This window comes from Haliotis asinina, chromosome 10, assembly GCF_037392515.1.
Source record: "Haliotis asinina isolate JCU_RB_2024 chromosome 10, JCU_Hal_asi_v2, whole genome shotgun sequence".
NCBI classification, from domain to species: domain Eukaryota; kingdom Metazoa; phylum Mollusca; class Gastropoda; order Lepetellida; family Haliotidae; genus Haliotis; species Haliotis asinina.
Genome location: NC_090289.1, coordinates 50,726,204 through 50,751,604, shown reverse-complemented (window position 1 = coordinate 50,751,604; position 25,401 = coordinate 50,726,204). Strand labels below are relative to the sequence as shown.

The 25,401-nt window shown below is 42.1% G+C and overlaps 1 protein-coding gene across 1 annotated transcript in view; it reads right to left on the bottom strand.

Moving 5' to 3' along the window:
• LOC137298757 (uncharacterized) overlaps positions 1-25,401 on the bottom strand; it is a 91,251-nt gene that overhangs the window by 34,628 nt on the left and 31,222 nt on the right. Inside the window, exons 19-35 of the mRNA XM_067831033.1 lie at positions 25,001-25,098; positions 23,812-23,984; positions 23,311-23,435; positions 22,992-23,090; positions 21,386-21,530; positions 20,207-20,305; positions 19,377-19,499; positions 18,386-18,640; positions 13,271-13,484; positions 8,820-8,981; positions 8,365-8,452; positions 7,333-7,476; positions 5,322-5,513; positions 4,597-4,694; positions 2,709-2,881; positions 2,339-2,463; positions 1,334-1,432 (exon numbers count right to left, since the gene is read on the bottom strand). Coding sequence (XP_067687134.1) covers positions 1,334-1,432; positions 2,339-2,463; positions 2,709-2,881; positions 4,597-4,694; positions 5,322-5,513; positions 7,333-7,476; positions 8,365-8,452; positions 8,820-8,981; positions 13,271-13,484; positions 18,386-18,640; positions 19,377-19,499; positions 20,207-20,305; positions 21,386-21,530; positions 22,992-23,090; positions 23,311-23,435; positions 23,812-23,984; positions 25,001-25,098 — 2,412 coding nt within the window. The remainder of the gene's footprint in view (positions 1-1,333; positions 1,433-2,338; positions 2,464-2,708; positions 2,882-4,596; positions 4,695-5,321; positions 5,514-7,332; positions 7,477-8,364; positions 8,453-8,819; positions 8,982-13,270; positions 13,485-18,385; positions 18,641-19,376; positions 19,500-20,206; positions 20,306-21,385; positions 21,531-22,991; positions 23,091-23,310; positions 23,436-23,811; positions 23,985-25,000; positions 25,099-25,401) is intronic.

Sequence of the window (25,401 nt, the reverse complement as noted above, 5' to 3'; positions counted from 1 at the left end):
GAAGAGGCGTGGGAAGTTGACAGCTGGAGTCATGCTTCTCCACGACAATGCACCAGTCCACAAGAGCCGTGTTGCACAAGCTTCTCTTCAACAATGTGGCTTCGAACAACTAAACCATCCCCCATACAGTCCAGATCTGGCCCCCAGCGATTACTATCTGTTTCGCAATTTGAAATCTCACTTGCGTGGAACAAGATTTGCCAATGATGATGACCTCAAGGCAACAACAGAGGCGTGGCTGAGGGACCAATCTGAAGACTTCTATTTCAAGGGCATAGACAGTCTCAAAGACAAATGGGCAAAATGCATCGAGGTTCAGGGAGACTATATTGAAAAATAAAACCAATATCACAACCATTGTGTTCTGTTTTATATCGAGTTCTATGAACATATTGACTTCCCCTCGTACATCGGACTGTCGACGACAGGTCATTTCTGATGACACCACCAGATAGCCCTGGAAACCAGCTATACGTCGATGTGCAACATGGAATGGGCCGTGCATGGTCAGCGCCCATGCGGCCGCTAAGTGACGGCACCCTACGTCTCTTGCCCCCTGATATAGGCCGTCGGGGACCATATGCAAACTTTGCAGACATGACAGTAGTTGATAATACTATCCTGACCACTATACAAACACAGGAGTGTATATATTATGGTGTAAAAACAAGATGGTTAATGCCGAGCATTCATATAATCTTCAAGCAAATTGCCCTTCACGCGAAATGGAATCTTTTTTTCTTTCATTTTTTTCCATCAAATATGAATACTGGGGCTTCTCACGCACCGATAATTTCATATAAACTAAAGCTTTAGGCATAACAACAGACTATTAATATCGCTTGATGATGGTGAAATAGTTTAAATTGGGAGCGGTTCCCCACAAATTCATACGAGAAGGATTACTAGTATTTCAAAGTTGCGTTTGTTCAGGATTATTACACCTCCTCCTGTGACATTGGACGCTGTTACAGGATGTGTCGGATCCGATGTGCTTGACACATTGAAAGCGTTCGCTCGCCACGCCGAAGACCCGGGTTCGTTTCCCCATGGGTACATTGTGTGAATCCCATGTCTGGGGTCCTCCGCCACGATATTTCTGAACGATGGTTCAAAGCTCATTAATTCGCCCATACAAATGGTACCAGAGAGAAAAAGTGGTATATCCCATATGAAAACGTGTTGCGTGAATATGTCCCTAGTGCCTCCTGTGTGTGGATGAAGCCAAACCTGCTGATGATGTCTAGTGCCTGTACATAGTGGATTGCTGAATCTGGAAAACTACGGCGTAAATCAACATGCACTCACTTATCACTCACTACACTGTACCTACCTGCGTCATCCTCTACGTCTGTTAACAGTCCGATCTTCTTCAGGTGTTTGGGGGTAGCTGCAGACAGAGCTAGGACGTCTCCAACAGCTTCGTGGAACCCTGCAACAATGGCTCAACATGCAAGGTTCTGCCGGAAGCCTTAATAGATACCTTCAATACATGCACATCAATTGTCAACATTGTTATGAGCATCTTTTAACCTTTAACCTACATCAAGAATAAAAACATACATCCGACAATGTGCTTCCAGTCACCGATGTCTCCCCGTCTTACGTTCTATATGTAACCATGGAAATGACCAAGGGAACACATGAAAGTACAATTGTTCCTTTATTCATTTCCAGGTTTCTTCACAAGACATGTATTGTACTGTCAGTAAAATTCTGGAAATAATTAAACGAACACTTGTACTATCATGTGTTCCCTTATTCGTTTCCTTGAGTATACCTAAATATGTCTGTGTAAATCCTACTTTGACGGAAACGTTCATCCATTGTTTGGAACTTCACCTTATATGAGGCCAGAGTTCCCGTGTGGGGATCTGCTAATTTTGGGTTCGAATTTCTGTTTGAATCCACACCATGAAGTTATTTGTGGGTTGCACTAAAGCTTGGTAATTCCAACCACGTGATGCACTTAGTTTTCAAACAAAGCAAATCAATCCATGCAGATCCGTCACCAGTTCTGGGTTCGTTGCACAAAGCACTAAGGTGATGATAGCTCCTGTACTTTAGCCCAGACTTGCAACGTAACACTGCTATCTTTTTGCGGAACGACACAAAGACTCCTTGATTTAAAAGTATATCATTGTAGGAGTACAGACCTCCACAGTCTTGGTCAGAAATGTACCGGGTGTAATCAGACTGTGTTTCTGTATATTTAGCACTAATGGTCATATTGATCTTGCAGGTTTGCGTCTGTGGACGAAGGAGTGAATGAATGAATAAAACCAGCTGGGGCCGAACGTTGGTCCGAGACTACCCAACCCAACCATAACTACCTTACCGGGATTAGCTCCATCCCTGAAGGCCACAGGCTGGTTCATGTACTGCTGGTAGTATTGGATGTGCCCCATCTCGTGGTGAACGGTGATCAGGTCTTCCATGGTGATATCTGTACACTGTTTTATCCTAAAACATATGGTAGGAAACATTCTTCGCATTCAATCTTGTTTCATATTTATTCAGTCCCACTAATCGAAGAGGCCTTACACTTTCATCCGTGATTTGTCTTCCCAGTAGCGCTTGTTACCTTCATAACTGTTAGTACCTCACCTCACCTCTTGCCTTATCGTACAAAATCACATGAACCTGACACAACGTTAACGTAATTGATGGTCGAGTGTACCCTGATTGCTGCCAAGGGGCCTACCCACCGGAAATCACTGCCGTTGTAGAAGTCCCATGCAGACGCGTGGCAGACGACCGAACGGCCATCTTTGGGTTTCTCTATCATTGACTTCTCCCAGAAGAGTTGTGTCATTGGCTCCATACCGAGAGACGTAAAGAACTCCTCTGCTGTTTGAAACATCCTGAGTGGCGTGTATCCCTGCAAACAGATTTCAGAAAATAGTATCTTGGACAAGTGTCAACATGGTGCCGCTCCACACATTACATTACGCCACGCCGCATAGCGCCGCTTCACGCCACGACACAATGACTCGTCAGTTATTCGTAACTAAGCCGCACCGCGCCCACAAATTTCACTCACTACACCTGACTTGGCATAGTATACTAAATCCATCACCACGCGTTACTCCGCACCGCACAGCACCGCACTCTCACCGCACAGCACTCTCACCGCACAACACTCTCACCGCACAGCACTCTCACCACACGTCGGTCACGAAAATCCCGTCTATACTCCTCACACAGTACTCCTCACACGGCCCGGCACTATCCTCAGCCCACAGGCAAAGTGTAGCGCAAAATGGGTTGCGCAGCAGAACGAAACTGACCAGTCTTCGTATATGCGAGCGAAGCGAGCAAAGGTTGGCAACAAACTTCCCTCGCTACGGTCCGAAAAATATTTTTCATGTCAAAATAAAATATCGCCACCATCAAATATAGACACACATTTACTCACAGGGTTGTGCTCTTAGATTTCCAACCTCATACATAACAATTACTCACGTGAAATATATTTTAATCAACGTTTTAAGCGCCGCTGGTGCTCTCACAGAGCGTTATTCGCCTCCATTACCCCTGCCAGCTTCCGGTTCAGCGGAATGAAGGAACAGGTTAGGTAACTCTGAAAACACTTGTCGAGTCGCATGTCCTCCGCAAAGTTCGCAGATGACAGTCGTGGTGCAGATTAACCATGAATGAGGAGCAAAGGAACTGCATTGCTGTTGCTGAGGCAGGCCACAATCTCCTTATAACAGGACAATGCGGGACAGGAAAGACATTTACTTTGAGGTATGGATGTTTTGTTTTTAAATTTCAAGTCATCAAGTGGATTTGTCGTGAGGTGTCACGGTTTTCGTTTACAGTGAAAACGATCTTTTGCTTTGTAATAGAACTATTTTGTATTGATAAGAGTTGATCAAGAAATGAAAAGAATAGCTTTTCGTCAAATCGGTACTTAGATCACATCGAACACTTTTTCTTAACAGGAAAAGAAATAAGTTTAATTTTACTTCATATTACGTACCAGCTGACGGCATCTGTCCCAGCGTATGGCCACATTTTACTGTGTTTCCCGCAAAAATAACTACTTGCACAATTACCTCCCTTGCATTCATCCACTCGCTACGTCAGGAGTGAGCCTTTTTAGAATAACTGTTACTAAAATTCTAACAATAACCACAACATATCAGATAAATAATCTGGAACAGTTTAATGAGAAATTTGGGCAATATGATGTGTCCTCTTAATTTCTGCTTATTATATATTCTTGTTCCTTCATTCCGCTGAACCGGAAGCTGGCAGGCGAAGAACGCTCTGTGAGAGCACCAGCGGCGCTTAAAACGTTGATTAAAATATATTTCACGTGAGTAATTGTTATGTATGAGGTTGGAAATCTGAGAGCACAACCCTGGAAGTAAATGTGTGTCTATATTTGATGGTGGCGATATTTTATTTTGACATGAAAAATACTTTTCGGACCGAAGCGAGGGAAGTTTGTTGCCAACCTTTGCTCGCTTCGCTCGCATATACGAAGACTGGTCAGTTTCGTTCTGCTGCGCAACCCATTTTGCGCTACACTTTGCCTGTGCTCAGCCCATATTAGAATTTCCACTTTACAGCACTGTTGATACCAACCTGTGCCTTCATCTGCGGGGTGACGTCCACGCTCTGCTTGTTTTTGTAAGGCTGCAGAATACTGAGGAGATTGCCCCAAGTCTGCGCCCACATGTTGCCTGAAACCGTGGTCGTCTTGATGAACTTGGGCATTACAATTGCTACATGAATTTATATAATCTCGAGATGAATGAGTTTCAACAACAAGAAAATGAAACAGAAATAACCCTTTCTTCTCGAAGGCGAAAACTATTACATATTTCCAAATTTACTTTTCCTCAGTGCTCCGCCCTTTAAACTTCCAGACAAGATGGTGTTCAAACGAGATGAGCCAAAATCTCTGTTTAGTAGGAACCCGTGATGATTCTTGCTCGTAAAAGGCTCGTAAAAGGCAATTAGCGGGATCTGGTGATAAAGCTTGCTGACTCAGTTGACACATGTCATCGTACTTCGGTTGCGTAGATCGACACCCATAATGCTGGTCATTTGATTTTCTGGTCTAGATTCTTTGATTTACAGACTTACCTGCAGCTGGAATAATCAGACTGCGGGATGTACCAACCAACAACCCTACGAGGTGCATAGGCTGTGTTTGAAATAGATGTAAATACCATAGTTTTGTGAAAATGTGTACAACAAATCTTCTTTTTAATATTGCCTTGCGGTTTTTATTCACTTGTATCTTTTTTCGAACTACGTACTTCATTAAATTGCTAAAACTGCGACGTTAGTTTGAACCCACTCACCAAGCAGGTGCGCTGGAATATGTCCCTCCCTGGGAAAGACGTTCTTCCCATAGACCTCCATCAACTTTCTTCTGGTGTAGGCGTGTAGCTGTATGTACAGAGGCTCCAGCTGCAGGAACAGCTGCTCCAAGTCTTGCGTGAAGGTATCGGTCTCATACCATGATCTCCACCAGGCACCCGTGTCTTCATAGCCTGATTAAACACGGAAACATGAATGACAGCTAATCATTATCCTGAAACTTTGTTTGTGTGTTTGTTTAACGCCGCGCTCAGCAATATTCCAGCTATATTAGCGCGGACTGTAAATAGTCGAGTATTGACAACATAATCCAGTGATCAACAGCATGAACGCCGAAGGGATTGGTTCGGGGGTGGCTATTGAAGCGGTTCTCCAGCCCATGTTACCTAGAATGCCAATCTTTCATTGTACATATATTCCCACTGCATTCAACTACGGCCAGTTTAGGACCGGAAAGAATACAAAGGATACAACACAAAAGCTTGATACAACACAAAAGCTTGATACAACACAAATTCTGTTCAGAGCGACATTCATGCCTACTATCTCACTGTACGAGGGTTGGGTGAAAAGTTCTCAGCCTGAGTGGTTTTTCCCCACCAGGTAGAGACAGGTGTTTGCCACCAATGAGGACAATCATTTAGTGAATCATAGACACAAGAACTACACACATACTAATAGTTTTATCTCAACTACAGCTCTTGTGGTAAACCTACCTTCTGAAATCATCAGAAATGGACAAAACTGAATACAGGGCAGTCATCAAGTACTTGCAAAAGAAAGGGATGTCCCCAACACAGATACATGCTGACATGGTCTCCACTCTAGGGGATGATGCTCCTTCATTTTCCACAGTAAAGAAGTGGGCTGCAGAATTTAAGCGAGGCAGACAAAGCCTTGATGATGACCCACGCTCAGGAAGGCCTTCGACAGCAACCACTCCAGAAAACATCACGCGAGTGCTCGATATGTTGATGGATGATCGACGATTGACTACTCGACATATTGCTAGTGTAGTGGGCATCTCTCATGAGAGGGTTGAGCATATTATCACCAACGAATTAGTTTCTGCAAGATGGGTGCCAAAGCTCTTGACGGCAGAACAGAAACGTGTCAGGTTCCAGACGTCCCTTGACAATTTGCGTCGTTTTGAAGCAGATCCCGATGATTTTGTGGCACGATTTGTAACCATGGATGAGACCTGGATACATCACTTTCAACCAGAAACAAAACTACAGTCAAAACAGTGGAAGCATCCTGATTCACCAGCTCCGAAGAAAGCCAAGTCTGTTCCTTCAGCTGGAAAGGTGATGGCATCAGTCTTTTGGGATTCCAGGGGTATTCTGCTCATTGATTATCTTGAAAAAGGTCAAACAATCAACGGCAGATACTATGCTGATCTACTGAACCAGTTGCGAGAAGCAATCAAAGCCAAACGACGAGGGATGATCGCTAAAGGTGTCCTCTTCCACCAAGACAATGCGCCTGTTCACAAATCGGTGGTGGCCATGTCAACAATCCGCGATTGTGGCTTTGAACTCATTGACCATCCTCCTTATTCACCTGTTTGGCTCCTTCTGACTTCCACCTGTTCCCCAAAATGAAAAAGGAACTCGCCGGTCGCCATTTTGCAAATAATGATGACGTCATTTCCGCTGTGACTGATTTTTTTAGGGTAGATGAAGAAGATTTCTTCCTGACCAGGATTCGGGCCTTGCAGCATCGCTGGCAAAAGAGTGTGAACTTGGAAGGGGACTATGTAGAAAAATAAATGATAAACGTGGACTTTGTAACTTTTTTTCACAGTGAGGCTTAGAACATTTCAGCCAACCCTCGTATTCCAGACGTCCTTTTCAAATTATTCGTGCGAATTACATACGACAGTGTACGACACCTGCTACGAATATTATGTATGCATTTAAGTTTATTCGAACCACTCAGTAACAGTCCGTTTATTGTACACCTGTACGTGCTCGTTAATGCAGATCTCACCGTTTGCCCTGATGGCCTCGTTGCTAAGGGCAACGAATTCGGCGTACATGTTCTTTATTTTCTTCCCTGTCTGATCTCGCCATCCTTTCCAAGCCTTGGTTAGCTCCCCGTAGTTGCGGGATGACGACATAAGACGCGTTAAGCCTGCGGACAAAGAGCGACAAAAGTTATTTCTAAGCATTTCCCGGTTTTTACTCTTACCACTTTTTACCTGAACTCTTGATCTGCACGTGCATGCGTTTTGACGAGTGCACCCGGAAAGCATGATACCCATATCTCTTCAGAAAAGTGTGTTATCTTCACTGCTTGGCTGTGATGCACAACAGAATACCCATTTACCACATCAATTTAATGTAAAGGGCAAAAAACCCTTATACGAACTGACCACTGGAAATCAGCGATGACAAATAGTGTTCGCGAAAGCCTGGCCCGACCCGACCCCGAAATAAGTTCGATGACTTGTTCTTTTGATGCATTTTCACAAAAAATATGTTAAATGATGGGTATAATTTAAAAAAAACTGTCAGTCTCCAGATGACGTATTGAGGGAGGTGCTATAAGCTGGAAGAACAACGGATGCGAAGGCTGCGACAGTTGTCTGGCAAAGGGAGCAGTTAAACCCCATTGGAACATTTATGAACTTATTTTGTTATTCAAGACGGAAAAGAGCAACAATCAGCAACAAGACAGCATCTGAACTGTAAGGTGATTCAAGCGGTGAAATATCATATTTGTTGTACTTGTATATAATAATATCAGATGACTTGCCAACCATGTTTCTTTTATTTGATTGTGTCTCTCATGGTATGGTATCATCATTGAGCGATTAAGTCAATCCTTTTAATTAGCCTACTCAAGTCCAATTACCTATCAGTTGAGCGGTGTGAACAGCACACAGCCAGAAATGGGGCTCACGGAAATTGCACTGCACTCGCTGGACCAATTCAAATGTGTGATAACCTCGCTGTCAGAAATGGAACTAACTGTGTTAACATCTCGTATCGCATCACTGGAATATCTAGAGAAACATACCCGGCTCGAGGTCCAGACACTGGTCATCCTTGACGCACACCTTGCCCGTGCTGTAGATCTCCTCCATCTCCGTCAACACATCCTTCAGCTGCAGAAAACGGGGAAAGAAATGGTAAAAGTGTCACATTGCTTCGCACGGGAATGAAGGCTCCAGAACGTGGTCCTTACACAACTAGTAGTTGTGAAGAAGAAATGTTTAATTTCTTTTCTTTCAAAGGGGAGCAGCATATGGTGTGCTCAAGCCGTTATACAACTTATGAAATGGTGTTAATCACAATTGAAAAACGTAACAGGTGGTTTTGATTAGAGGACAGGATCATCATTCCACGAGGGTACAATGTGTGAAGTCGTGATATAGCTGGATTATTGCCAGAAGCGGCGTAAGATTGTGCTCATTTACTCACCCACTTACCACGCCGATCACACCACACTGACTAAAATACGACGATTCTTACCCGTTTCAGCTTCTTTTCGTCAGGCATAGCAGCGGTGCCTATGTCGGCCACTACTGAAAATCGTCTCCGCAATGTTTCATCCTGAAAGTTCTTCCAGGCGAACAACGAAGCGTTCCTCCCCGACTCCTTGGTGAACTCTGCCAGCTTCAGGTCGGCAGCCACCTGTACACATGGGACGTTTAGCTAACATCCAGATACCACACTGTAGTGTATGTGGCGGTATATAGCATGATGTCATTCGATGTGAGGTTTTAGGAATACACTCCAAATCAAACGTAAGTTTCCCCAATTGTGATAATGCATATCATACAGGATAATCTCGGTTAGGGAACCCACGAATGTTAAGCACGGTGTTGTGGATGAAAAACATGTGGTACATCTGTCGAGTTAACATGAAGCAACAACATATCTATAATATATAATTAATATACTAAAAAAAGAAACGCATACTTAGGCAGTATTTTTCCATGTAACTCAACGCTGTCTGCAAATATTTCCGAGCTTGAATCCATTGTCATTGAGGACAGTTCGCTAAAACGTACCAAAATCTGTTTTCCTCAATAAATGCAATAAACTGTGAACGGGAAGAAATTCACGCATTTCCTTTTGCACGCACATTCCATGCATCATTTCCACTAAAAGTCGGGGGTTTTAATGCTCTTGCGCCAGTTGGCAACCTTAACTTTGGTGTTAAAGTAATGCCTGGACTTACTGAGGCTCAGCGCAACAATGCGAGTGGTCATTTGGAGGCTGGGGAGTCTCAGTCTGCGATTGCACGGCAACTGAACGTGTCACAGAGTACCATAGCAACACTTTGGCATCGCTACCAGCAGGAAGGGTGATCGCCCCAGGTCAGATCGACCCCGTGTGACAACGCTCGCACAGGACACGTTTATTCGGCTTCGATATTTGCGGAACAGGTTCGCCACAGCACCCTCCACAACACCGATAGTGCCAGGACTCGCTTATGTGAGGCTGATATTCGTTCCGGAAGACCTTTGGGAGGACCTGTCCTGACATGTCAACATTGGCAACAACGCAGAGGTGCATGGTCATTGCAAAAGTGGAGAACTGGTATCTTTAGTGATGAGTCACGTTACATGCTGCGACGTCCCGACGGAAGAGTAGGCAACGAACGTTATGCTGCAAATTGTGTACAGGAAGTGAACAGATTGGTTCTTGGAAGTGTCATGGTTTGGGCCACCATCTCATCTACAGTGGCAGGACAGATCGCATTCATTTCCAAGGCAATTTGACAACTCGACGTTATCGTGATGAAATCATCAGGCCTCATGTCCTTTCTTTCATGAACCACCAGAACGTCGTTTTTCACCATGATAACGCTCGGCCCTATACGGCAAGAATAACCAGGGATTTCCTGGTTCTTGATTGTCCCTCACGATCTCCGGCCCATTGAACATTTGTGGAACGAATTAGATCGTCGTGGTCGACAGCGTGACCCACAGACGTTATCTGATCTGTTTGTGGTCTTTAGGGAAGAGAACCAACTCATTCCCGGGCACTTCATCCGGAATCTGGTCCAGTCTAAGCAACCGTTGATGCTATTGATGGCCACATGCTCTGCGACCTTGTCCTTGGAACACTTGTCAGTTTTGACATACGGTTTCTTGCAGCATTAGACCGTTAATGTACGTTCAAGTTTTCTTCATGTCTGCTCTGTATTATTATTTGTGTGTGTCAAATGCGTCATCTATAGTGGACGGTTATATTTCCTGAGGTGGCGTTTATATGTATGCGTGCGTGCGTGCGTGCGTGTGTGTGTGTGTCTGTATGTGTTTGTGTGTGTGTATGTGACCGTGTGAACAAAGCCTTGACTGCGAACATATAACCTTTTGCCGAAAAACGTCACCAAACATTGGTGTATACTTTCAGTTGCCCGTCAGTATTGTCGTTTTTCTATTCATGCATATTACCTGACGAGTCATTGTGTACACTTACAATGGCAATGGGTGGATACGAAATGAGTTGATATCTTTCTTCGACTCAGTAAGAATAATCGAGAGACAGAAGGTTTAAAATGTCATTATGTCACTTTCTAATGCAAACCTGTACGGTGTGGTGAGTCGCTCAGGAGGAATGCAGTTTCTATACATGTCATAAAAGCCTATGGAAAATTCACACGAATGGGTATTGTATAGAACAGATTCTTTTCAAACTGAAGAACAGAAGCGACTAAACTTCGACATTCTTTCGCAAAATTTGCAAAAAGAAACACGCACGCACACACACACGGACATGCCTGCACACACACTCGAGAGCGAACAAACATCTATACCTATGTAGCTTGAATTTATGATATTGGGGTAATTTTATGTCTTGTACAAAATGTTTACTAGACGTTATTCTAGTTGCCCAGATCCCCACACTGCATACATTTGTACACCCTTAAACCAATTTATTCATTGAACAAAGTGTCATGTAAATAAGAAACTATCCACTTACAAAGTGGGTGACATAAACACCGCCATACCCACATCCAAACGGTACAGGATACCCTCGAGTTTGGGTACACTGAGTGTAATGTAAACATGAATATATCCTATAACACGGTTCCGTGCAAAGAAGGATATATCCCCTTAGAATGTCTGTAAACACTACACATCTTGCACCTTATCCGAAGTCACTCAACATAAACTGGAAGGTGTTGTTAACATGAATATTCAGTAGCACTTACTTCACTAACGTTATCATTACGTCGATCGTTTCTACATGTATTTATACAACGTGAGAATTTACTTATGTCAACCTCTTTGCTATGAATACGACACTTACTGATATCAACTTCTTTAGTATGAAAACCTCAATTATTCTTTTTTAACTTCATTATCATGAATACTTCACTTATTGGTTTCAACTTCCTTATCATGAATATTTGAGGTATTGATATCAACGTCTTTATCATAAATACCTCACTGCTTGACCTCGGCTTCTTTATCTTAAATATGTCATTATTGATATCAACGTCTTCTATCATGAATACCTCATTTATTGATGTTAACGTCTTTACAATGAATATCTTAGTTATTGGAGTAAACTTCCTTCTCATGAATATCTCAGTTATTGATATCAATGTCTTTATCATAAATGCCTCGCTTATTGATATCAATTTCTTTATCATGAATGCCACACATATTGATATCAACTTTTTTATCATGAATACTTCACTTATTGACTTCAACTTCTTTATCATGATACCTCATTTTGATATCAACTTCCTTATCATGAAAACATCGCTTATTGATATCAACTTTTTATGATGAATTCCTCCCTTATTGATATCAACTTCTATATAATGAATACCTTATTTATTGTTGTCAACTTCATTCTCATGAATAGCTCACTCTTTAAATGAACTTCTTGAATATGAATACGTCACGTATTGACTTCATCTTCTTTATCATGAATATTTCATTTAATGATGTCAACTTCTTGATCATGAATATCTCACTTATTCATATCAACTTCTTGATCATGAATATCTCATTTATTGATATCAACTTCTTTATTACGAATGCCTCGCATATTTATGTCAACCTCTTTATCATACATACCTCATCTACCGATGTCAACGTCTTTATCATGAATACCTCATATATTGATGTCAACTATCATGAATACATACAAGATGAAAATCTCACCTATTATGTATATTACTTCTAAACGCAGTTCAAAGACTGAATTATAATACTTTTCGATTCCATTTCAAGTTTTGTTGCCTGGGTGTTATGATTCAGTACATACTGATTATTTTACCTTGCATTTGATCTCAGATGACATATGTTTAATACGACAGTGGAAGACTGCGACTCAGGTGGATTACATTCAACATATGGACAGTGCCAGTAAATGATTTACAGTGAATGTGTATGATTCTTTGCCTCGCTGTAGCAAGATCAAGCAGGAAATACTTACTTACTTACTTAAGGTCATTTCTAACGTTTGTGATCGTAATTTAGTACGATTGCCGACAACGGAATCTGCTTATGAAGTCACCAGCCCGTGAAAGTCCGGGTTTTAATACTGGCCTCTAGTAATCCATGCTTGTCTTAAAAGACAACTAACGGGATCGATTGGTCAGGCTCGCTGGCTTGGTTGACAAGTCATCGGTTTCCAACTGCGCATGTCGATGCTGTTGATCACTGGATTTTCTGGTCTATACTCGATTATTTGCAGATCGTCACCACATAGCTGGAATAGTGCTGAGTGCGACGTAAAACTAAACTCACTCACTAACTATAAAATTCACATTCTATACTCTTCAAATCGGAAATTATCATATTTCCCAGTCTCGTGCGTACATGACAATATGTTAGAAAATACAAAACCACAGTTCACAGACTGTCAATGTCGTAATAATTCTTAACAGTGTTAGATTTTAAGTGCATGTGTTTTGAGTTACCGTATGATCACAAGATGTATTCATACTTTACCATTGCGTTTCTATTCTCGTCAGTAATGTTGGTGTAGTAATTCCATGCTTTGACTATAGACCAGTAATACATGCGTCCACTGGCAGCATCCTGTTCGTCCAAGAACTGCCTCGCTTGATCCAGGTCAGTGATCAGTTGACCACTGACCAACAGCACCGAGATGGCGCTAAACTGCGCGAGACAGAGCTGTGCGCGCATTACTCCCAGTGTGAAGCTGCAGGTAAAGTGAACGGTTATAGACAGAGAGGGGTAGGTGTATACACACTGGCGTCACCGGTAGGCAAACAAACTTCCAGGGATACAGGTCACCAGGACTAAGCATGGACTACTTTCTGTCTCATTCTATGAATGGGCACGTGGTACAAAATTCATAGCCATATGGGACGATTTACAGGCTTAACAGTTGAGTTTTCTTCTGCATGGCATGACATGATGTGTAAACATTGATGGATTTCATACATTTTGGATGTTCGTAGTACTTTTGTGCACTATATTCAAAATTATCTGATATTTACAGCATACAAGCCAAATGTCAGATGTATCTACGACTTCACTTAAGGATCACTGTTCACATAAACTGAAAAATGCCAACTTCAACCATTAATCAGAGTGTACTATATCTAAATCGTGCTAAAGATATTCTGCACGTTTACATATTTCCTTAATACCAAGGAAATAATATTCTGAACACACTTGAATCTTCAGATATTTGGAATATTTGCTAGAAACATCTACAATTGATCTCCATGTTTGAAAGTGCTTACCAGGAAGAGTCGGCAATATCAACATCAAAATTGTCTCCGAAAGATTAGTTGTCCCAGATATAGCCATGTCAACATTAATTAAGTAGACAGTTAACATCGTATGTCCAAGCGTGATCCCCTTTCGTACAATACCATCATAAGTTTGGGCTAACATACTTTCTGTCATTTTCAGAAATAAACCTAACCAGCATTTTACGATTTTTGTATAGTGGCAAATACGCAAAGGTATGCGAACATAATCACCGTGTAACATTACATTCGACGATCTGTTAACACCAAGTAACATTTTACAAGACAACAAGTATAAATGTACTGATCAAATGTCTTCAGTCTCTGCACACCCCCTTATTTCATAACCATACGAAAGAACGGGAACTATTTTTGTCAAAGATCTAAAAGAACGATTTGTAAGCAGTCACTGTCAATAAAAGTTTCAAACGTTTGCGAACTTCCCAATAATTGCTTTGGTGGCTGCATTACACCAATATGTCGGTTCCATAATACATTTGGATAAAATATTACCCTAATTAAGGTGCATTTATAAGAAGTAAAATGTCCCCGAGAGTACTATGTAAATGCAAGATTTCTGTACATACATTTCAATGTACAAACTGTTTAAAATGAATTGTTTTCTAAATTGTTACAGTTGGTTTTAATTAATTTATGGTGGCCCAATAACTGAAATACATCCTCAATATTTAAAGTATATTTCCATTCAAGTTATCATTCAAAAGTGTAAATATTTACATTTGGCCAGTAAATTTCCATTGCCCAGTGGCCTTAACCTTCATGTCTAATGTCGAAGCTCACAGGTCACACCAGTCAAAGGTCACGAAGTTCATGCAATTTGGAGCACATGCTTCTCAGTGTGTATTGAACCTCCATGCACCTTATCTTTTCATTGCTAGAGTATGTTATGCCTAAATGACAAATTGTTCATATGCCAAAATGTTAATTGGTTAGTGCAAAAATTTGTTACTATATTTCACACAATTCTTTGCAAATTTGTTGTTAATTTTGAAAATTGTGCTCTTGACTAATGCATTCACATATCATTCGAATGAAGTGTTGAATGTTATGTACTGTGAAAATTGTACATTTTCCGAATTTGATTGATAGCTATTGTTTGTTGTAGTTTTCTGAACCTCATCAGCGTCACAACTGTAACCCTCAATGCAACTCATCTGTCAAGTCTCAGCCACAGCCACATCTCTCCCTCAGCCACATATAAACTGTAATTTCTGAAGACTATAATAACAAACCCTGTTGATGCGAGTTTCAGTTTTGTGGCCTTGCATTAACATACTAACTACTTTCCTTACTTTGACAGCTTGCGTCCTTTGCCTGATACTACAAACTGTGTCTTATCTAAATTAACATTAGGTTTACACCTCTTTTACAGTACAATCCGAGCTGATATACAAACGTTTGTTAACCTATTTTACTGCATGAAGCCAAATAGTGCATGAAGCATAAATATACCATCTGCAAACAGCAACATAACTGAAACATTCAGGATAGAATTGTATACCATCATCATAATTTTATCATTGTAAGTCTAACGTTGTTGTACCACCACTTTGTATAGTGTACATGTATCTTGTTCTACTTTAGCTTGTGACCTGTATACTGAAATACTAACTTATACTATATGTTGATTCCTCCTGTTAAATCCTACGTCGTCATTTTGCTGTGCACTTGCTACATTCAAAATAAGTATGTGGACCTGACAACAGATACTAGAGATATGTATACACCCTCTTAGGAACGTGCACCAGCAATCCCCGTGATGAACCATATTGGATATTAGACGCTGACCCCCCTGACCCCTACCCTCCCTGACTGCCAGAATGACACGTCCCGAATTCCCAGACTTCCTCGACTGACTCTGACACTGTATACCTTGAATACAATGTCATTTAGAAAGTGGTCATATGTGACACGTTATATTTTAGATTACACTTTAGCAAAGACGCTGTGGTTGAGCGGGCTAGGCGGCTGATTCCCTGTGCTGGAGAGTGATTACAAAGGTACTAGACTCTACACTTTACTGAGAAAGTCCCCAACATGTGTTACTGTATACCTCACTGTACGTATTGTTGATTTAAATAAAACACCCCTTCAATGGTGAGTGCTTAAACTGAAGGACAAAGTGATAAAGGCAACTGTACAGACGTCGAAGCGTCAAGATTATCACCGTCTCTCAAACAGACCGTTTCTTTAGAATAATTTGACTTGCTTGTGGGCGTGGCCAGGTGACCCCCACCACCATCCACCACCCTCTTCATGCTGCAGCTTTGCTTTTTGTATGTTTACCCAGAACAAACACCTAGCTCCATCCACTATACTCGAAAAAGATATATGAATATTCTGGCCACAGACGTAAAATCTAGCGTTTACAGGAGACATTAAATGCCACATGAAGATATATAACACACTAAAGATCATTGTTAACGCTTCACCAACACGTTGGATTGAAAAGAAACAGTGTGTTTGTTGGTATTTGCTTTAATCTGTTTTATACAAAAACACAAACGTACTACTGTACAGGAATAACATTGATGGAGTGCCATCCTGAACAACTGCATCAGCTTGAGAAGAACCCATGGACATCACGACGGTCATTAACATACAGCTACGTAGACAAGGTGTAACATGTTCATGAACCATATTGACATAATGACTGAAACATTCTTGGACGTGATATCACACCATAACCGACACATGGTATAAAGACAAATATTATCATTAAATTATAGAAGAATGTCCAATCAGCATGCAGCCGGGCCGTGAGCCGACCCAGCAACTATACACAGATCACATACACCACCACCAGCAAGGGCATTGTTTCTCACTCAAGAAATCATATTTTTGTGCACATTTAGTGTCAGACTAAAGAATCAAAATGTTCTTCCACGCGTGTACACATAATACTTTCAATACAAACAGAGAACAGCATGATTGAGTGCTGAAGGCGAAAGAATATTACTCAAACCTCACTTACACATCTCAGACAGAATAATGTAGCGGAACATGCTGACTTTAACGTCAAAGCAGGTTCAGTATCCCAAAATAGGATAACGTTTGATCAGTTGCATAACATTTCAATGAATGTACCTCTGCGAATGAGGCAATGGTGAAGCAATGTAAATGTCGACATATTTACATCCATTCAACTGTTGTATTGTGACAACGAATGTCACCTTGAACTGTATCCGTAAGAGGTTTTCTAGAAGCTTTAGTGTCAGCGAATACAAGGGTTACGTGTGGGTTTCAGCTTGTTTGTTCATTGAAAGTGACACTTCGGATAAAGGATAAGAAAATACCGAGCGTGGAGAAACGTCATTGACAGAAGAACAATGAAGTTGAAATCTTTCAATCTAGTTTTTATCACTGTGCACGTACTGTTTGGGTGTTAGTATAATGGTAGTATGTTTACTTACATCACAAACCGCTTCTTTTGTTCTTAAGCTAAGGCACCCCTTTATATTGCACATTCCGTGAAGATCCGGGTACAATTGGTATTCAGCCACCCATGCTTGCCACAACTGGTGACTGTACTTGTCGTGACAGGCGACTAACGGGATCGGGTGGTCAGACTCATGTCATCGGTTCCCAGCTGCGCAGATTGACGCTCATGCTGTTGATCACTGGATTGTATGGTCCAGACTCGATTATTTACATACCACCGCCATATAGCTGTGATATTGTTGAGTGCGGCGTAAAACTAAACTCACTCATTTTTATATGCTTAGGGGCTAAAAGAGATTAAGAGTTATGGGTCAGTGATAGTACAGGGTGGATTTTTGCCTTTGTTCTTCTGCTGAAATAATGGGAATTGGGTAAGTGGAAAGACCCCTTCCAGTATATACAGTGGGAGTATTCTACAGTCTTTGTTCCATGCCAAGAATAATAACGTCAATATTTAACAAATTTCTTTTTATTAGAAAAGTAGAAAACGGAGACTCATTTACATTACATCAAATAAGGTATAGGGCAACGTTGAGATTTACATCGCCCTATGTATATTAGACAACCAAATGGTTCATTTTTAATACAGTTGTTGGGGTCAGCGAATATAATCTCATTGCAATAAAACTAAAACAGGTTGACAACAAAGAACTCGAGAGAACACACTGAATCTTTATTACAATTACCTGGCAAATTCTTCAAAGGTATTGTTAAAAATCAATTTAGCACGTATTCGTTGTATTCTAGAGGTGTATGTCAAACCACACTTGTAAGAATTACCATAAATTGAGAATTGAGAAATGAATCGTCGCTTTCCACCTTTAAACAAGCAAACCTCTACTTGCTATCTGTGTGATGTTAGCAATACCTTCACAGGTACCTCAAGACAGCAGTTACTATGCTAACCAGGAAAATAGCGCGTGTCACTCTGGCTGAGGTTGCAGAGGCAGACATTGGTATGGAATCCGGGCACATGTGCTCCCACCCTATAATGTGACCTCTGTTCTGTTCCTTCAGCCAATCAGTGAGTGGCTGAAAGTACTCCATGAGCGGTCTGGCATCCATCTTGTTTTGCCCAGTAAGTATTTGCATGGCTTCCGGCCACGGTCGCGATTTACCGAGCTCCAAAACACGACTGCAAATGAAAGTGATAGTATTCATAGTTTTTCCCCAAGGAATTCCTTTATCGCAACCGTAAATCACTTAACACTTATAATAAAGTACCTCCACGGGGACGCGGGGTATATTGTGTATGGGGCTTCTGGGAACCCGTTTGGTTAGACATGATCACGAACAACCAGTAATCATGGTAAGAGGCGACTTAATCGATCAGATTCGCGGTTGAGGGCCTGTCAAACTTGCCAACAGGGGGGGAAACGTAACGTGTAATAAGACTTTAGAGGAGAGGTCTTGTGATTAAGAATTTTAACCAGCCGTAAAATCATCAGATTCATGTCATGTGTGTGACGGCGTAGGTCATGCCATGAATGAGTTGATTTTACAGCTGCTTCTCGGTGACCTTTCCTAAAATGCCGATGGGAAACACTAGTGTACACCAGTGTTTCAGTTATGAGAGTCTGTCACTATTCGAGCTATGTCCGATACCACACGCTCATCAATGGATGAAATCCACGAAAACAACAAACTTGAGATGAGGGACAATCTTGAGTTAAAACGAACGGGTACAGCACGCCCAAGGTACGCAACTGCATGGCGTCTTTTGGCAGTACGGCGAGGAAAAGATTGTACCGCTCTCGCACTCTCACTCACGAAACAATGAACACAATAAATAAAAAACAAAAAAAAATTAAATAAATAAATGTCAGGTCGTACGGCATACCGCAGGGTACATGTTTCAGAAAGGATCATACCTGAGGAGAGCGCCAGCTTCCTTGGACTGGTAGATGTCGCATCTGTGTAGCGGCCCCGTGTGATTGGCTGCCTGGCACAGCGCCTTGTGGAACTGGAACTGGAGGACGAAACCCACGAAGTATCTGGAATGACGTGTATTTGTTTATCTACGACGTATATATGTTGAGATGTACAGTGTGCATTACCTATAACGTAGCCAGTGCCTATACTCACGTTGTTTCAGTACTGAATGGGCGTCAAGTTCAAGTGGATTACTTCACGAACTGTAAAATGTGTGTAAGCCTGATGTACTACAGAAGCGGTCAAATATTTGTAAGTACGTTGTTCTTCACAAACTGTTAAATGCGTGATGTGTTGAAGTCTGATGTGCATCAGAAATTCTAAAATGTGTGTAAGCCTGATGTTCTTCACAAAATGTGTGAAATCCTGAAATACTATGCACGTTGGATAGAGAGTATAACCTTCCTGTTTTGTCATAGTGACTTCAAGCGTCATGTACTTTAGCTGTTTTGTTGAGTGAGGTAACTTAAAATGGTATTCCAGGTTTGTTACAGAGTGTCAGTAACTACAGCCCAAGGTGATGCATGGTAAAGTATTTCTCTACTCCCGCTAGGTCCAGACATCACATAACTCAAGCGTCCTGGCATTCCAACCATCCGTCCATCATAGGGACGCATCCGACGGACGCAGTTATTTTAAAGTAACTGTTGTTTCTCATATTTGCATAAAGCCGTTGTTTCTATTCTGATTATTCTTGAGTGTTTTTTCTCACCCGATGTAGGTATGGCTGCTGTTTCTAATCTGATAAAAAGTGAGTGTTGCTTCTCACCTGATGTAGGGTGTGTTGGCCGGAATATGGTACTTAGCACCAGGATCAAAGTCATATTCGGATCTTTCTACCGGCGGAGATATACCCTGGTATCGGCATCTGGAAGGTGAATCACCTGTCTCGGTACAATATGTATAGAGCTGATAATGGAAAAATCGTTCACTTTGTACATGTTCACTTTGGTACACTTCCTGAAAAAATAACGTTGGCCACTCAAAATTCCAAGAGAGCCGCCGTTTATATTACACTATCTTTGTTTCAGCTCCTAAAAGCAGAATCTCTCTGATTTTCAACGTATTTGTGTCTCAGCGTGTTAATTAAGATATTGTTTATGCTATGTAGCAAATATGATTGTTTTAAAAATCCAAGATGGCCACCAAACTTCCCAAAACGGCACAGTTTTGACAATTCCACTATCTTTTATATCAAAACATAACATAGTCTTAATATTTGACTTTAATCACAACACCTCTGGATTGGATGATGTATTAGGATAGAAAACATCCATGTTCTTGAAGGAAATCCAAGATGGCCGCCATATAATACGATAGGAACGACACTGGACATACATGCATGATCTGATCTTGGATAACACAAACTGTGAGAAATAGGGCCATGTCAGTGTAGAATACATGGTCATATCGTCATCAGTATATACGTTCGATACTTTGTTTACATACTTTGGGAACCTTCCTTTCGGAATCGCTATTTGAAAAAAATCTGACACAGTGACCTAATTGTGTTAAAGAGCGAAGAACGTTTGGCTAAATATGTTAGAACATAAAGTTTGCCATGCACCTCACCTCATGACTTACCTGAGGAACCACCACTTAGTGTCGTAGAAAGTCTGTGGTGTCCCTCACCTGTACTTCATTTCATGACTAACCTGAGGGACCACCATCTGGTGTTGTAGAAACTCTATGGCGTCTCTCACCTGTACTTCATTTCATGAGTTACCTGAGAGACCACCACTTGGTGTTGTGGAAACTATATGGCATCTCTCACCTGCACCTCACCTCACGACTTACCTGAGGGACCACCACTTGGTGCTGTAAAATTCTGCGTCTTTCACCTACGCCTCAGCTCGCGACTTACCTAGGGGGACAACCGCCTGGTTTTGTATAAACACTGTGGCCTCTCTCACTTGCACTTGCACCTGCACCTAACCTCATGACTTACCTGAGGGACCACCACTTGGTGTTGTAGAACCTCTGTGGCGTCTCGCCACTAAACACACTCCAACGCCATTGATCCATCAGGTAGCCGAACGGCAGGAAGGCGATCTTGTCTAGGGCCACCCTTAACATGTAGTTGATGTCGGTCTCTGCAAAGGTGGGGGGGGAAATACGTTATGTATTCAACAGTTCCATCACCGACAAGACACGTGTCGTGTACTTTCAATCCCTTTCGCAAAGACACTGTTTAAACTGCACACCATGGTCGGTGCAAGTCATGTCATCCCCAAGTGTCAAGTAGATATATTGTTGCCACACCTTCAGTCTGAAAGTTTCAAATACCCAACCATCCACTGACAACAAAATATATGACTATCTTACATCAAAATGCAACTGGGATGGCACAGTTTGCTCACATGGAATATGTCTGAAACGAACACATTTTGTCGCGTCTACCATTCTTGGGATTGTGAAAAAACTGGATGTTCTGGGTCATAGATCAAACTTGTGTCTGGTTTGTATACAGGCTGGTTAATATCCTGCATTAGGAATAATCAAGGCTCACTAAATACAGCGTTTATTCCTAATGCAGGGTATTCATCACCAAAAACACACGAGTGTGATATCCTATTTATCACACAATGTCATTCTTGCTTTATAACTTTAATAAGTGCCAAATGACACAAATCATGTACTAATCTTCATGACGTCACAAATATGTGGATAGTAATACCTTACGTCACAAGCTCGAAGGCATGATTTTCTTCTGATCACTCAGCTGAGTGCGCTATGCCATCTAGTTCCAGTAAGTTGTTATGTTAAAACACGTATTGTTATCAACAAGTCTTAGCTTACGTTTGAAAAATAAACTCGAATGGAACTTCAGACACCTTCAGTAAAACCCTTTTGAACAACAAATACACTTTCATGTCCTCTCGCTAACTCTGACAGTCGGGGTACAGAGGTTGGTATCTTCGTAAGCCTATTAATTTCTATTTCCGCTTTGTATTCTCATTCTCCATCTATCCTAATCAGGCATGAATTTTCTAGGATCAAATCAGAACCGTAATCACAGCCGCCAATCCAGACAAAATCGCCGTCCCTTGACGCCATGCTTGTTTAACGTAGTTCCTAAAATTTCCATATGGCCTCTCTTATTTGCATCCATATCCGTATAAGACCCCAACGGATACCGACAATATCTGTTGGCTTTTTTCTGTCTAAAACACAATCATTGTAAGATAGATAGATTTGATTGCCATAATAATGTGCGTGTCTGGTTGCATAAGTGTACACTTACCAGTGCATACAAGTGATGAGGAGCGATGCGATACCCTGGTTGCTCGTCGCGCTGACCTGGGTTCGATTCCCATCATGAGTTCAGTGTCAGAAGCCCATGTTTGACGTCCCCACTAAAGTCATTCACTCATTCACCTATACAAATAGTACCAAAGAGAAAAAGGTTGACGAATCCCATATGAAAACATATGCGTGAATATGTCCCGAGTGCCTCCTGTGTGCGGATGAAACCAAATCCGCTGAAGATAGCCACTTGTATGTCTGACGTAAATCAACATGCACTCACTTATCACTCGCTACACTGTACCTACCTGGGTCATCTTCTACGTCTGTTAACAGTCCGATTTTCTTTAGGTGTTTGGGCGTAGCCACAGACAAAGTTACGGCGTTTCCAACGGCCTCTTGGAAACCTGCAACAGTATCTCAACGTGGATACGTACTTTTATCCTTAACCTACGTCGACAAACGATTCCACATTTTTCAAAGAAAGATTAAAGATACGACAATGTATTTTCACCTAGAGTTTAGTTCCTTTGTCTTGTGAGGATCCGCTCTTCGTATGTTCGAACGCCTATTCGGGGTTGGTCCAAGATAAGTTCTGCCTACATGATACAGGAGAGCTCAACCTACCTGGATTAGCGCCGCTCCTGAAGACTACAGGCTGGTTCTTGTACTGCTGGTAATACTGGATGTGCGCCATCTGGTAGTGGACGGTGAGCAGGTCCTCCATGGTGATGTCTGTACACATTTGCATCCTGAAACATATGGTTGGAAGCATTCCTGTCATTCAATCTTGTTTTATATGTAAGATTCACTACTGAAAGAGGTCTTGCACTTCTTAATTCTTAATTGTCTTCCCAGTAACTGCTTATTAACTGCAACCTAACTGCCAGTGTTTCCACGTAATGAACCATACAGTATGTTCCTGATTAGCTTTTATTTATATGGCTCAGTTACTTATTTGAAATGCGTACAGTTAACCTGTTTATACTTTTTGTAGTATGGCCTTGTCTGACCTGACCTGACCCGCACTTAACTGAACTGAACCGAACTGAACTGCCCTGTCACTACCTAGTTAATGGTCAGTCCACGCGTATGCCCTGATTGCCACCAGGTGGCAGGCCTACCAACCGGAAATCACGGCCATTGTAGAAGTCCCATGCAGACGCGTAGCAGTCGACTGAACGGCCATCTTTGGGTTCCTCTATCATGGAATTTTTCCAGAAGAGTTGTGTCATTGGCTCCATACCGAGAGACGTGAAGAAATCATCAGCTGTTTCAAACATCCTACGTGGAGTGTAGCCCTGGAAACAGATTTCAAAAACTAGTATTTTGGGAGAATACATATTCTACTACAAGGTGCCTTAAGACACGCCCCACCTCGCCACGCTACTCGTGATACCATTCCCCACTTAATACCCTACACTCAACACCTCTAACCACACATCTCCCCACTCACTACCCTACATCCAACACCTCTCACCACACCCCTCCCACTCTCTACCCTGTGCCCATCTCCTCTTACGACACCTCTCCCCACTCACTACCCTACACCCAGCAGCAATCGCCACACATCTCCCCACTCACTACCCTACAGCCAACACGATACTTCTCTCTACATACTACCCTACCTCCAACACCTCTCACCACACGACTCCCCACTTAATACCCTACACTCAACACATCTCCCCACACCCCTCCCAACATACTACCCAACCTCCAACACCTCTCACCACACCACTCCCCACTTAATACCCTACACTCAACACATCTCACCACACCCCTCCCCACATAATACCCTACACTCGACACCTCTAACCACACCTCTACCCATGCACTGTCCTACATCCAACACCTCTCACCAAACCACTCCCCACTTAATACCCTACACCCAACACCTCACTACACCACTCCCCACATAATACCCTACGCCCAACACCTCTCACCACACCCCTCCCCTTTTAATACCCTACATTCAACATATCTAACCACACCTCTGCTCGTGCACTACTCTACATCCAACACTTCTTACCACACCTCTCCCAACATAATACCCTACATCCAAGAACATTCGCCACAACACTCCCCACATATTACCCTATACCCAACACCTCTCACCACACCACTCCCCACTTAATACCCTACACCCAACACTAACTACCCTATACCAAACACCACCCTCCACACCTCTGCCCACTCACTACCCAGGAACACTCTCCACAACACGCATCACACGCCACAGCAATATCCACCCAACACATATATCAGCCCTTTCTTTCTGGACATTGCACTTTACATTTTACAGGACAGTTGATACCACCTGTGCCTCCATCTGCGGAGTGACGTCCACGCTCTGTTTGTTTTTGTAAGGCTGCAGGATGCCGAGTAGATTGACCCAAGTCTGCGCCCACATGTTGCCTGAAATCGTGAGGGAGGGAGGCTAATTTTACGCCGCCTTTAGCAACATTCTAGCAATATCACTTCATGCATTGTACCCATGTGGACAATCGAACCCAGGTCTTTGGTGTGACCAGCGAACACTTTAATCACAAGACTATCCCTCACCTGCCCCACCTGAATAGTGATTGTTTGGATGAACCTAGGATTTCATTTTCAAAGGGCAACGTTGGAAGCACGTGAGAAAATCAAGACATCTAGTGAGGATGACGTGAGGTGGTATGTGGATGAAGTTGATTTTAAGACATTTTAAGATACCATGAA